This window comes from Colletotrichum navitas, assembly GCF_030913465.1.
Source record: "Colletotrichum navitas strain CBS 125086 chromosome Unknown LY79scaffold_51, whole genome shotgun sequence".
Classification (NCBI taxonomy): domain Eukaryota; kingdom Fungi; phylum Ascomycota; class Sordariomycetes; order Glomerellales; family Glomerellaceae; genus Colletotrichum; species Colletotrichum navitas.
The window spans coordinates 74,896-86,790 of record NW_026850597.1 but is presented as its reverse complement, the minus strand read 5'-3'; the positions used below and the strand labels follow the sequence as shown (position 1 = coordinate 86,790).

The following is an 11,895-nucleotide window of genomic DNA, read 5'->3' as shown; positions in this document are numbered from 1 at the left end:
AGACGCTGTAAGTGCCACTCGTCATCACTAAAAAAAAACATTAAAAAAAATAAACCCTGTTTAGACGGTTAGTCGAGGCGGGATGACGCAAAAGGGTTTATTCCTCAGTAACTGTGTGTGCCTAGTCCCTTCTCGGAGGCTCGCTGTCGCCGGAGCAAGTCGCGTGGCCTTTTGTGATGGGTATTGATACTGCATCTGCCATTTCGGGTTGCAAGTTTGATGCATTAGCCCACAGACAGTGCCTGACAGCACTCATAAACTTTTCCATAGGTACGCATCGCAAAGCTACGAGCATCCCACAACATCCGTACCTCCACCTCACTCACTCATCACCACCGGCTGATTGCATGGGTAGCCACCTCCCCGCACCAAGAGTGGGACTTAACACAACTAGCCATCCACAGCTGACACCCAACGACAGCAACGAATCCTCAATCACTTACTGGAACCTGTAGCGCGCCCTCGGATCGCTCGGGCATTTTTACAACTGTCGCAGTCCACGGGACGCCTCTCTCACAGCGCTAGTACCTTGCAATTATCGCTGCCATAGTCGGCTGTCTGAGCCTCCCTTCCCTTGCTCTACAACCCCGGTGCCCCCGTCGCAGTCCGTCGCAGCCCGTCATTCCGCCCATACATACCTGCACATCCGTCTGTGGTTGTATTATTCCCCAACCAGCCAGAGGCTTGACCCCCTCCAGTCTCACCCACTACGTCGACTCTTGCGCCATCCGTCATCTGTTAGTAAAGGCCAGTTCACTTAGTGTTCTGCCTTGCTGGAATCGACAGGCCTATTGCCCTCAAACCAAGTCCACCCCTAACCACGAGTATCGTTCTCTTCCTTGAAGTGGCATTCCTTGGCCGCCACCAGCCATCTCGCAGAACTCCAGCCCTGCCCTTGAGTCCGCGTAAGTCATAGCCTTCTCCAACTTTTGTACCCCTCCAAACCTCTCTCCTACCAAGACCACGAATCGCCTCTCGGTCCTGTCCATCTCTACCTAGACTGTGAACGTAAGGAAGGTATCTTCCTGCCATACGCGCTCCGCCTGCTTGGCCAAATTGGTTTTGCGCCCACCTTTTATTCCCTCCCACAACCCGCCTGTCGACGCTTCACAAATTGGGATGGCCCTGCTGACCTTGACAGGACCCCGTGTCAGCACCACCACATTAATTCCCAGGCATTGACTGACGTCTTCGACTGATGCCGGTCAGTTTGAAACCACAAACCTCGGCCTTGCCACGAATTTTCACATTCCCACAAAGGTTCCTCCTATCCACAGCGAGGAGCCGCTTTGCGCAACTACCGTTGACCTCTCAACTTGGACGGCAATCCCTGGTTTCACCGAACGTACAGAGACTTAACCGCCCCTCCGCATCGTCAGATTACGGGCGATTCCATTCACTCGGACCAAGGCAATCATCGGGCCTCTACAGCCCCACGGCGCCGCGTGTCTTGCTTCAATCTCGCATCGACTTCGTTGTCTACTCCCTCGCCATCGTCTCTGTGTGTCTTTACGGCGTGTTGTGTCAACACCTCTCCGATCCCGACGCTGCTGCCGAGACAGAACCTGAAGCTCACCATCTAGCATCTCACCTCTCAGGCACCATGGCAACGGAAATGCCTCCTGGAAGACCGGGAAATCTCACCCCGGAGCAGGAAGAGAAGCTACGCCAGCTATGGAACCTGATTCTTTCCCTGGGGGAGGGTGCTAGCACCACCGCTGCAGACAACACATCTGCCAGCATAGCCCCGACAGAGACGTCGACTGCCGGGAAGGACGAGAAGCCCAAGAAGAAGCGCGTCTCACTTTTCAGTCGCAAGGACAAGAAAGAGGTTGGCTCAACAAACTCTTCGGCTACCGTTCAGACTATCAAGGAGGATGGCGACGACAAATATGGTCAAACCAAGCAGTTCCAAGAAGCTCTGGCCAGCCAAAGCCCCGAGGCTCTACGCGCCGCAATTTGGGCCATGGTCAAGCATGACCACCCGGATGCTTTGGCGCTGCGTTTCCTGAGGGCACGCAAATGGGATGTGGAGAAGGCCTATGTCATGATGATCTCCACTATGAACTGGAGGTTAACGGAGATGAAAGTCGACGAGGAAATCATGAGAACCGGCGAGGCTGGTGCTCTAGAAGCCTCAAAGAGTTCTGATGCCAACACAAAGAAACTTGGAGAGGACTTCATGGCCCAAGCTCGGTCAGGCAAAACCTTCATTCATGGCCTCGACAAGGCAGGACGTCCTATTTGCCAGGTCAGAGCGCGTATGCACAGGCAGGGTGAGCAGTGCGAGGAGAGTCTCGAGAAGTACACTGTCTTCCTGATTGAGACAGCACGCATGGTTCTGGCCCCTCCTGTAGACACTGCTGTAAGGGTTTTCTCTGCATTGTTAGTTGGGTGGATGCTGATCAGCTCTAGACCATTGTGTTCGACATGACCGGCTTCTCAATGGCCAACATGGTAAGTAATTCTAGTCTAACACAAGTCGTTAAATGATGCTAACCATCGTTTCAGGACTACACCCCTGTCAAGTTTATGATTAAGTGCTTCGAGGCCAACTACCCTGAATCTCTCGGGACTGTTCTGGTTCACCGCGCCCCCTGGGTCTTTCAAGGTTCGTTTCTACTTGACAAAAGACAGGCAAAGTCGCAACTAACACTGCGAAGGGATCTGGAAGATTATCAAGGGCTGGCTTGATCCGGTCGTTGCCGCCAAGGTCCACTTCACCAACAATGTCAAGGAAATGTCAGAGTTCATTGAGCCTAGCCGCATCCTCAAGGAGCTCGACGGTCAGGACGAATGGGACTACAAGTATGTCGAACCGATCGACGGAGAGAATGACAAGATGAGGGATACAGCGACACGGGATGCTCTGGTGTCTGGCCGAGAGGATCTCATCCACGAGTACGAGGAGACAACCTTACAATGGATCAAAGAGGCCGGAACGGATAAGGAGCCTGCCATCAAAGCACGGCGCAACGAGCTTGCCCGCAAGCTGAGAGACGACTATTGGAAGCTAGACCCGTACATCCGCGCCAAGTGCTTCCTTGACCGGACTGGCGTTATCCAGGAGGGCGGAGAAATCAACATGTACCCCAAGGGAGCTGTTGCTTCTCAAGCCATCAACGGCACACCCGCCGTCAATACCCCGGCCGACGATGTAGACTAGAATCCGTCTTCGTAGGGGGCATTAGAATCACGAGGGGCATAAACGCACGTCATTAGGGTGAAGCGGGTTACGGGGACCACGGGCTATTGAATTGTAGAATCTGATACCCAAACTACCGGGTTGAAGGCGGGGTTGTTGAATATACCATGATTTGCCCTGTTCACATCTTGGACTTGATATCCTCGAAGAGAGCCTTGAGCTTGTCCATATCAGTCTGCTGCTGTGGCCAGCCGACGCCAAGGCCCTCAGTCTCGTTGGGCTTAGGAATCTGTGGCGGAGGTTAGCGTGAGGATGTAAAATACCGGAGAAGAGAGCCGATTACCATGTGGAAATGAACCTGTGATTTATTAGCATTCGGAACAGTGACTGGGTAATCGGGCCGATGACTTACGTGATCGACAAGCTGGTGGGCGATGCGGCCGTTGTTCTGGAGGATGTTGTAATCCGTGGCGCCAGTCGCGGCGATGAGCTTCTTCGCTACAGGCTTGAGGCGTGTTAGGAGACCGAGACTGGAGAACTCCAGGCAGGACTTACGAGAATCTCGCCGAGATGCTCGTCTGGAATGTCTGACAGCTTCGCGCCGTGGTACTTGGGAATGACGAGCTGCGGGGATAATGTAAGCCAACGGGGAACAAATGTGGACGTCGCAAGGATAGGAGTTGGGAACGGCTTACAGCATGGCCACGACTGAGAGGGTTGATGTCGAGGAAGGCTAGCGTCTTGTCGCTCTCGAAGAGCTTGAAGCAAGGGATTTCACCTGCGAACAACTCCCTTTCAGCGACATTCTGCTTGGTTACGGGGTTCGGAGAAGTTTTGGGGTCCTGTTGGAATGAGGGGGAAATAGGAGCGTGACGAACCCTTGATGATCTTGCAAAAGATACATGATGCCAGGCTGGAAGTCATGAGGCCTGTTATGTAACTATGGAATCAGGAATTCAGTACAGAGTAGTTCAAAGTGTTGCGCAGTTGACAGAAGAGAAATCAGAACACAGGATAATCAAGTTGTGTAAGAGAGGAATAAATGGAGATGCGAAAGGCATATGCAATGGGCGGGGATATGGAAGCTGAGGAAGCTTGTGTGGGTCCCAGGTGTGTGCTGATCATGGTACTTAAGGGATAGAATGATCTCGGAATTTCGGAGTGGGACCTCCTATCGAACTCACCTCTTGCCTTTTACCAGATGTGACCGTTGGATGGCCCAACAGACTCCATTCCATCAATCTTTGGCACCTTTTCATCTGGAGCTTCCAGATTCGAACCTTTTGTTATTTGATTTTTGGAGATTGCAAATGAGGCGGACGAGCTAGATATGAAGTCCTCGAAGGGTTTTAGGGTGCGCTTTATTCGCATTACATTGTAAAGTGCAAAGGGGAAAAAACACCCCGTAGCCATCTTGTTATGGTCACGGGAAACACGACAGCGCAGTGCGGTAATCGGGCCCTGACCCCTGTCACAATTGTCGTCATACCCCTCCATCCATTCTCCTCTTCTCCCCCCACCCTCTCCTCTCCTTACCTATTCCTGCCTTTTGTGCTGCCAATACCTACTGAAGACGACTTGTAGTAAAACCCCAGGCGCGGCTTTCGGCACCTGCAAATAAGGCAGCTAGCCGGTCCCTTGAGTGACATTCCGTCTTCTTACCGTAACAACTCTGTGATACCCAAACGCGCGCCTGATCTAATCGCCCCCTTCGGTTTTCTTACAAGCCCTACAACTTACCGCCGCCTCTCGTCAGCCTCGGGCTTCGAGACTTGACTACGACATCTATCGAGACCTCGCTTTGCGACCAGAGAGGGGACCATACCCACTGCACCAGTCTCCAAATCTACATTTCTATTGCCTGCAAGTATCATGACCCGATACAAGGGCACTCCCCTCTACGGCGGGGCCCTAGTCGCAGACCTTCCTGAGAAGTTCGCCGACGTCAGGTTTGTTTTCCAAAGCCTTGCCCCGGACTCAAGCACAGCAATCGCTGACAGTTGGCCCCCTCACTAAATAGCAAACTCCGGGAGGTCCCCGACAACCAGGAGGTCTGGATTGACTCGGACGGCTTCACTAGCATCATCTTTGACATCACGGAGCGCGTCGGCCCCGCAGGGAGCAGCCCGGAGATCGACGGCCGCGCCATGACGACGCACCTCGAGGAGCTCGTTGGCGAAGACATTGACACCGTAAAAGTGTGGAACACGACCGAGACATCATTTTCAAGGCTCAGGTACGTGGCTCTTCATACCTGCATGCTCTCCCCTTCCCCCCTTTGGGCGTAAATCTCGAAGCGCGCGGTAGGGTACAATTGAAAAGACCAAGAAGATGTAGAAAAGAAAACACAACCAAGGCACAAAAGACTGACAACCACGAAAAACTATAGCCCCGACTTCCCCGCCTATACCCTTATCGCTACTCAGACACCTCACACCAAGCCTGGCTCCAAGTCCGGCTCGTCAGCTCCCGATTTCACGGCCATCATCCTGACGCTACTCCGCCTCGAGAAGGAGTCGACCGATATCCTCGTTACCATCAACGTGCCGCACATCAAAGGCGAGTACGATGAGGCCGACGTTGACCTCGAGCTCGGGAAGCAGGGCAAGCTCATCGGCGACGCCGTTGAGTATGCTGCCCGCATCTGGGAGACGTTCAAGGTCAAGGACTGGACGCTGTTCCAGGAGGTTTAGGAAGAATGGGCCGCAAGGGTGCCCGCTTGAACTGCCATGTGTACGGGGTTGTAGAAGGAAGGTTGGACATGATGACTCTGCACGGGAGCTACGAGCGGACAAATGGGCGGAATACCTTTCCGTCTTACTTGGACAGGCGTTGGGTGTGGCCGGGACTCTTTTGTGCGAGGAAGACAGCTTAGATTGGATATTATGAAGAAGAAAAGCTATCACGCCTCACAAAGTATACCGGGTCCGTCCCGGATAACTCATACACTGATAACGATTCAAGCCGGTAGGTACAGTGATGGAGACTATCCCGCGCTCGACTCTCAATCCCTCCAACGTCTCTTTACAAGTCTTTAAGGATTACAGCGTTAGATCGACAAGACAGGAACCAACCTTGCGGGTGCTGGTCTCGGAAATCGACGCTGACTGATCTTCAGAGTCGGGAGTTGCCCGGTTACTCCCGTCCCGTTTCGCCCATTTTTCCCCTATGATCCTCATCACCTCCTTCTGCGGGCTATTGGGGTGCTCCTGCTTTACTATTTTCATCTGTTCCTTGAAAAACCGCTGGTATTCGGACGTCTTGCCTGACGCCCTCGGTGTCGGCTTTGTCTGCTTCAGGAGGGCCTTGCAGGAGCCACAGCGGTGGCGCTCCGGGTTGATACTCTTGGAGTGGCGCTTGTATTCGAGCCCGCACTCGGTGCATTCCCAGACGTACTTGTAGTCGATCTCATACGTGTGCTTCGTCGTAACCTCAATGCCGCGGTCGCCGAAGCGCTGCGAGCACTTGGCCGCCCAGGCCTTGAACTCTTTGCCGTGTGGGTTGCCCGTGATGCCGCTGACCATGAAGTTGGCCAAGTGGCAGAACTCGTGTGCGACGACGTTGAGGAGACGGTGCTCGTCATCGATGACTTTTTCTGCGAGTTCAATGGAGGCGTGGTGACGGTCCGTGATGGACTTTTCGGTCCCGTCAGGCAGCTTGCTGCGGATCTTCTCCCGTCTCCAGTTGGCCCTGCCCGCCGTGGTGTTAAGTTTGGCTGACCAATTGATCTTGATGCCCCCGGTAGACTCGGCCAGGGCCTGGAGCTTGCCTTGGGTGATAGCGTTGTCGAGTTCACGAAGGAAGTCCTGGGCCAGTTCGTGTTTTCTCTGTTCGAAAGCTTTCTTGATCTCCTTTTGTTTGGCACCCTCCGTCCTACGCGCCTTTGGCTTGGCCGGACTCTTCGCTGGACTCTTTTGTGTTGGGGGCAGTATCAGCTTCTTAGGGGAGTGCTCCTCGTTCCACTCGTCCACAAACTCCTGGCTCCAAAACATGTCCATACTAGGCCTGTGTGGTGTTTTAGGGATACCAGGGAGCTTCGTAGGAGATACCAAAGATTTGATGGATGGCCTGAGTGGTGTTAATGGTGGTGATGTTGGGGGAGCATCATCATCATCTTCGGCATTTGCGGCATATTTCTGGGAATCTTCGCTTTTGCTGCAATGCGATCGTCAATATTATTCAGGAGACAGTGAACAGGTATATCTTACATGTTCAGCTGGCGAAGGGTGTTGGTCATATCATCAGTCAAATCGACAACGATAGACTTGGGCCCCGCCACAATCCGCCCAGGTGCCCTTCTGGTGTTCTGCCGTGTCTTAGTAGACTGATTACGAGTCTTGCTGTTCTTTGATGGCTTGGATGCTGGTAGGGCATTGCTTGGTGAAGGCCTCAGCGCTCTGGGAGGGTCTTCCGGCATCAGGCCTGTCTCCTGTTGGCGGCTGCGACCTGTGATAGGTTGATGGTTAATCAACGCTGGCTCTTTACGCCTAGAGAGAATCGGAATATCTTCTTCCTCGAACTCCGATTGCGAATCGCCAAAGAACTCGGAAATTTCGGCCTCGGTGATCTCTGTCTGCTCATTTGCGCTGTCTCCTGATTCGTCTTCCACCTCCTGCGGGGGCACGTCTGTCGGCGTCGTATCTCGGCTTCTGGAGGAGCGCAGCTCGCGAACTCTCAGATCAGAGACTTCCCTGGTCTTGACCGGAACATCATACAGATTCTGTCCTTCATTCTGCTTCCCAAAAGCCCCAAAAGGCTTCAGTAAAGGATTATCTGTTTTTACGCCGAGCTTACGGCGTCGTACCACCGTCGGCGGCGCAGCACCAAAGTCCCCGCGCGCCGACACATTCCAGCGAATGGCCTCTTCCTCGAGCTGTCTTGACGGTGAGGCATCGTCATCATCCCTGCTCGTCGAATCCTGTGCTGGTGGCGGGGGTTTGGCGGGCTGGCGGATTTGTTGACTTCTCTGGAAGACAATGTCCAGGTCAGGAAACTCGTCGTCACTGGACGAGGCAAAGTCGACGTATCCGGTCATGGTGATGCTGCTCGTGGCGGATACAGTTGTAGATAGGTACTGGTATGTTTATCAAGCTCGAAAATGACTTGCCTTCTTACGAATGTTTGGGCAGAGTTCACGTAGTACGGTGCAAATCTATCTACGTTGCGAGGGGCAACCATGGTGGGTGAACCTGGTTTTCTGGAAGATTGCCCAATTGGGCTAACTACTGTGAGACACGCAATTGGACGAGCTCGTGATTCTCAGGCACGTGATCTTCAATTGATTATCGATATTGACATCCCAGCTGTACGAATGCAGTTCACGAACAGCAAGAGGGGTTATTTGATGCATGGTCATCTATCAAGCTTCCGGTCGTTGCGAAGTGCATAGTGCTCATTCGCCGCCGCCGCCTTGTTGGCTCGCTACCTAGATGGTCCAACGCCAACTGAATGGCGACGCTTTCAAATCACGGTTCGGACCAAGAGCGGCCGCGTTCGAGGCTGTCAGGGATCCTTGACTGACAGGCCCTGGAAACCCCTGTGAATTCAAAGCTTGATACCATTTGAGACTGCACAGCCCTGAGCGGGAGGCAATTCGGTGTTCCACAGCCAGAACAATTCCCGATGCTTCAAGTTTCTAATAGACGGCCAAAAAGGCGGCGTTTGAAATCACTGATGGGCTGGCTAATGAACGAGCAACGCTGTTAATCGAGTTTTGCCTTGTGCGAGGCGTGCTTTTGGGATGTAAAGGCCCCTTCGGACGGTCGGCACGCACGGAGATTGGCTCTTTCAGCCCTCAAAGGAGGTGGATGCACCGCCTGGATACTAGCACCGAGTGCCCCTAGGTATCACGTAGCTGCTACACAAAATAGGTTAGTAAACTTGATAACTACCTAGGCAGGTGGTTTACCTAGGTAGGAAGCGCGCATTGAAGACACGGCCCCAAGGAGGTACTGGAAATGAGACCCGCACTCGCCGGTTGGGCATGCCCACGCGGCTTGATTTGCCGTGAAGTGCCACGGATCTGACCAAGGCTCCCCGATGCAAATGTACAGTGCAGGTATACGGAAAACCGTCGAGCGACAGAGAGCGGGGATACAGTCGGTCTGAGATGAGAACTGCACGGCGAGATTTGAAAAGACGATAGGAAGCATCTGATGCTATTCTGTCCGAGAAGTATGAAACGTGTGTTCTCTCTGTTTCCGCCAACTGTGTTATCGGTGCTATTCAAGACGAACATGACTAGATCTGACATGACACAACCTCCCAAGACAAAGAAGAAGGAGAGTCATGGGTTGTTTCTGTTCCAGGTCTGGGCTGGGCTGGAACAAAGGAGGATGTGTCGAAATTTGTTTAAATAAAACGAACGGCTCTCAGACCGTTATTCGTTGAGCCACAGAAGCCACTGGCTGGCAGAATCGTTGGAAGCGCGGCGCCCTGGGCTTGGGCCAAGGTTCGCCCGCTGGTTACCCAGCCGGACGCTGGCGGGCTTCTTTGTTTTCCTTTTCCCGAGCGAGTTTGAAATACCTATCGAAATGTTGGCACAGGAAAAATGAGACGCGCCAACAACGGTACGGGTTGTCGCGCAATGCTTATTGAGTCGCATCAAGAGGATATGATGTCAGGCCGTCTTACTTCACGGCAATGGGTGGGGTCCGTTGTGGAATGCCTGCGCGATCGGTGTGCAAATCGACCAAAGTTGAAATGCTTCCAAAAGCCATCAGAGAAAGCGATCCATATCGGCCGGCTGGACAGATGCAGGCAGAAAGCCGCAGGCCAATCGAGATTGGTGCATGGGTGTTCACGGCGGCCTGGCGGATTCGTGGACATTCACGTTGGATAACAATGCAAGGCAACATGAGGTGCCGTCCAATCCTTCCTTGGTGGGTTATAGACAAGCGTACTTTAGTATCGGCCCCCTTTCCCATCCTACTCTCGTTCTCCTGGCAGAGTGGGTAGGAGGATGTGTAGATGACGGCATCATCGTCGACAACCGCCGGGGCTTTGGTAGGTGGACCGTAGCGCCAATCCGAAAAGAAATGACCGACCAATATTTGCGAGGGACCGATACGGTGACGCTAAAGCAGCAGTCCACCGTGCCGAAGGTCTTGCCTTTGCCGTCTGATTGACTCGTTCTAAGCCGGTACCTGCATCCGACAGCACATCCACATCGCCTCAATTTTCACAGTGCTGACTACTAGCGTCTTGACTGTCTACTGGCGTCCTGATCGTAACGTACGCGTTCCCTGTTTTTCTTTTTTTTCCAGCCCCGACCTCTCTCCACTCTCATCCTCCCCACCCCATCCTCTCCTTGCCCCAAACAGACGGGAACTTCTCGAAACCTCCGGAGGCCCCCAACTAGCGTTCTTTGGGCGGGCGAGTCGAATTGATCGCTGATGATGATAAGCTTCGATGGCAGATGGCAGCGTGTCCCTGTCAAAACTTGATCACGACTGAGGCATGGTTGCACGCCACGCTTTTGCCCGCCTGTCTCGATGTACCGCTGTACCTTATGCTAGATAGGTACTTGGTAGTGAGGTGTATACCCGGTAGGTACCTGTACGTGTAGAACAAAGACACTATAGATACAGTAGGGCGGGTGCGCTGCTGCCGCTGCACTACACTAGCGAAAGCCTACTACAGGTACATACGTACGATGTAGGTATGCTTCCATTTGAAATGGAGCAATCTGAAAATAAACTGTGGGCCAACGAGACAAGCGATGGTCTCCGAGGGGAAGTACAACTTTGCGCATCAATTACATCGGGATGAAAACATCGATAAGTTTGTTGCATCGTCTTCTCCCAGGCTTGCGGTGGTATCACATGATTACTGTTATCGAGACGGAGAGAAGGAACAAGCGCGGAAACATCGAACATCTTGATGAGATATACAGTATGTCGCAAGAAGAAGAGTAGTAGTATAATACTGCAAACCGCAACCAAGCCTTCGGCGTGTTCGACAGTCCGTCGGGACCAACATGGCATTGTCTGGTTCAACTCGCTGTTCCCCATTTCTGACCGTGCCCTGGTAGTGCTGATCCGCCGCCGGAGTTTGCGGGTGCGGCCACGACTGTCGGCAACACGCCGCGTCTTTGACGTGAATGATGATCGACCGAGATGCAACCCGCGTGCACGTACCGGTATAGCTTTTGTTTGTGTCTAAAGATAACTGATGGGTAGTAGAGAGAGCCACACCATGCACTGTACTACATACGAAGCAACTGAGCAACCAACGTACACGAGCTGCAGCCGGAGCCGCCGTAGCACTTGTTCATCACGCTCGTGCTCGTATGCTCTTGGCGCTCGGTCACACTAGCGGGGAAGGAAGACGCGTGGTCGTGCCGACAACACATCCTTGATTGTGGCTAGGTGGCTGGGAGGGCTGATGGGCCTAGCCTCCCAAGGAAAGAATCTGTTAGTTTACGACACCTGCCTGCGCCTGTTCCCCGCCGGCCATCCTCCAGCGTGCCAGAATCAATGATTGGTCCTCCTGTTAAAGGCAAAAAGTGTGCTGAAGTCCAAATCTGTCCCTGCTTGCGGTTGTAGGTCTTGTCCGAGGGTCAAAACGTGCAACGGCCAACTCAATTCCATGCAATCGACAACGTCGGGTATGTTCAAGTATCGGACGGAATAGGGGGTGTGCAGCTGCCGTTGCATTGCATGCATAGCGCAGTACGGATACAGTGCCTTGAGATGAAAGCTGGCAGACCCACGACCGTACATGAAAGTTGGTATCGCTCCAAGCTTGTT

At 53.2% G+C, this 11,895-nt stretch overlaps 5 protein-coding genes across 5 annotated transcripts; 3 read left to right on the top strand and 2 right to left on the bottom strand.

Annotated features, from left to right (window-relative positions):
* Nucleotides 1-1,603: 1,603 nt before the first annotated feature.
* LY79DRAFT_520089 (CRAL/TRIO domain-containing protein) lies at nt 1,604-3,166 on the top strand (the record flags this gene model as incomplete). The annotated part of the gene is made up of 4 exons (XM_060555203.1): nt 1,604-2,365; nt 2,416-2,457; nt 2,512-2,611; nt 2,664-3,166. The coding sequence occupies 4 exons, from the start codon at nt 1,604-1,606 to the stop codon at nt 3,164-3,166; spliced, it is 1,407 nt and encodes a 468-aa protein (XP_060411811.1).
* A 68-nt stretch (nt 3,167-3,234) lies between these two features.
* On the bottom strand, nt 3,235-4,235 carry LY79DRAFT_560424 (HIT domain-containing protein). Its single transcript, XM_060558324.1, has 6 exons — nt 4,024-4,235; nt 3,841-3,923; nt 3,701-3,769; nt 3,558-3,650; nt 3,489-3,503; nt 3,235-3,434 (listed from the first exon to the last, which is right to left on the bottom strand). Exons 1-6 carry the CDS (start codon nt 4,067-4,069, stop codon nt 3,327-3,329), a joined length of 414 nt encoding a protein of 137 aa, XP_060411810.1. The 5' UTR covers nt 4,070-4,235; the 3' UTR covers nt 3,235-3,326.
* Nucleotides 4,236-5,017: 782 nt separating this feature from the next.
* Nucleotides 5,018-5,838, top strand: LY79DRAFT_520118 (ran-interacting Mog1 protein; the record flags this gene model as incomplete). The annotated part of the gene is made up of 3 exons (XM_060555207.1): nt 5,018-5,094; nt 5,166-5,381; nt 5,535-5,838. 3 exons carry the CDS (start codon nt 5,018-5,020, stop codon nt 5,836-5,838), a joined length of 597 nt encoding a protein of 198 aa, XP_060411809.1.
* A 348-nt stretch (nt 5,839-6,186) lies between these two features.
* On the bottom strand, nt 6,187-8,180 carry LY79DRAFT_520044 (SprT-like family-domain-containing protein; the record flags this gene model as incomplete). The annotated part of the gene is made up of 2 exons (XM_060555198.1): nt 6,187-7,300; nt 7,354-8,180. The coding sequence occupies 2 exons, from the start codon at nt 8,178-8,180 to the stop codon at nt 6,187-6,189; spliced, it is 1,941 nt and encodes a 646-aa protein (XP_060411808.1).
* A 1,515-nt stretch (nt 8,181-9,695) lies between these two features.
* LY79DRAFT_581525 (uncharacterized protein) lies at nt 9,696-10,915 on the top strand (the record flags this gene model as incomplete). The annotated part of the gene is given in 5 exon segments (XM_060560196.1): nt 9,696-9,823; nt 9,861-10,150; nt 10,332-10,378; nt 10,771-10,786; nt 10,806-10,915. 5 exon segments carry the CDS (start codon nt 9,696-9,698, stop codon nt 10,913-10,915), a joined length of 591 nt encoding a protein of 196 aa, XP_060411807.1.
* Between the last annotated feature and the right edge of the window lie 980 nt (nt 10,916-11,895).

Bases quoted from the DNA above. Each gene is read 5' to 3' on its own strand.
- LY79DRAFT_560424 (XM_060558324.1), bottom strand. From the start codon at position 4,069: ATGACTTCCAGCCTGGCATCATGTATCTTTTGCAAGATCATCAAGG. The intron at 3,924-4,023 runs GTTCGTCACGCT...AGTTGTTCGCAG, and splicing joins CTTTTGCAAGATCATCAAGG to GTGAAATCCCTTGCTTCAAG. The intron at 3,651-3,700 runs GTAAGTCCTGCC...ACACGCCTCAAG, and splicing joins AGCATCTCGGCGAGATTCTC to CCTGTAGCGAAGAAGCTCAT.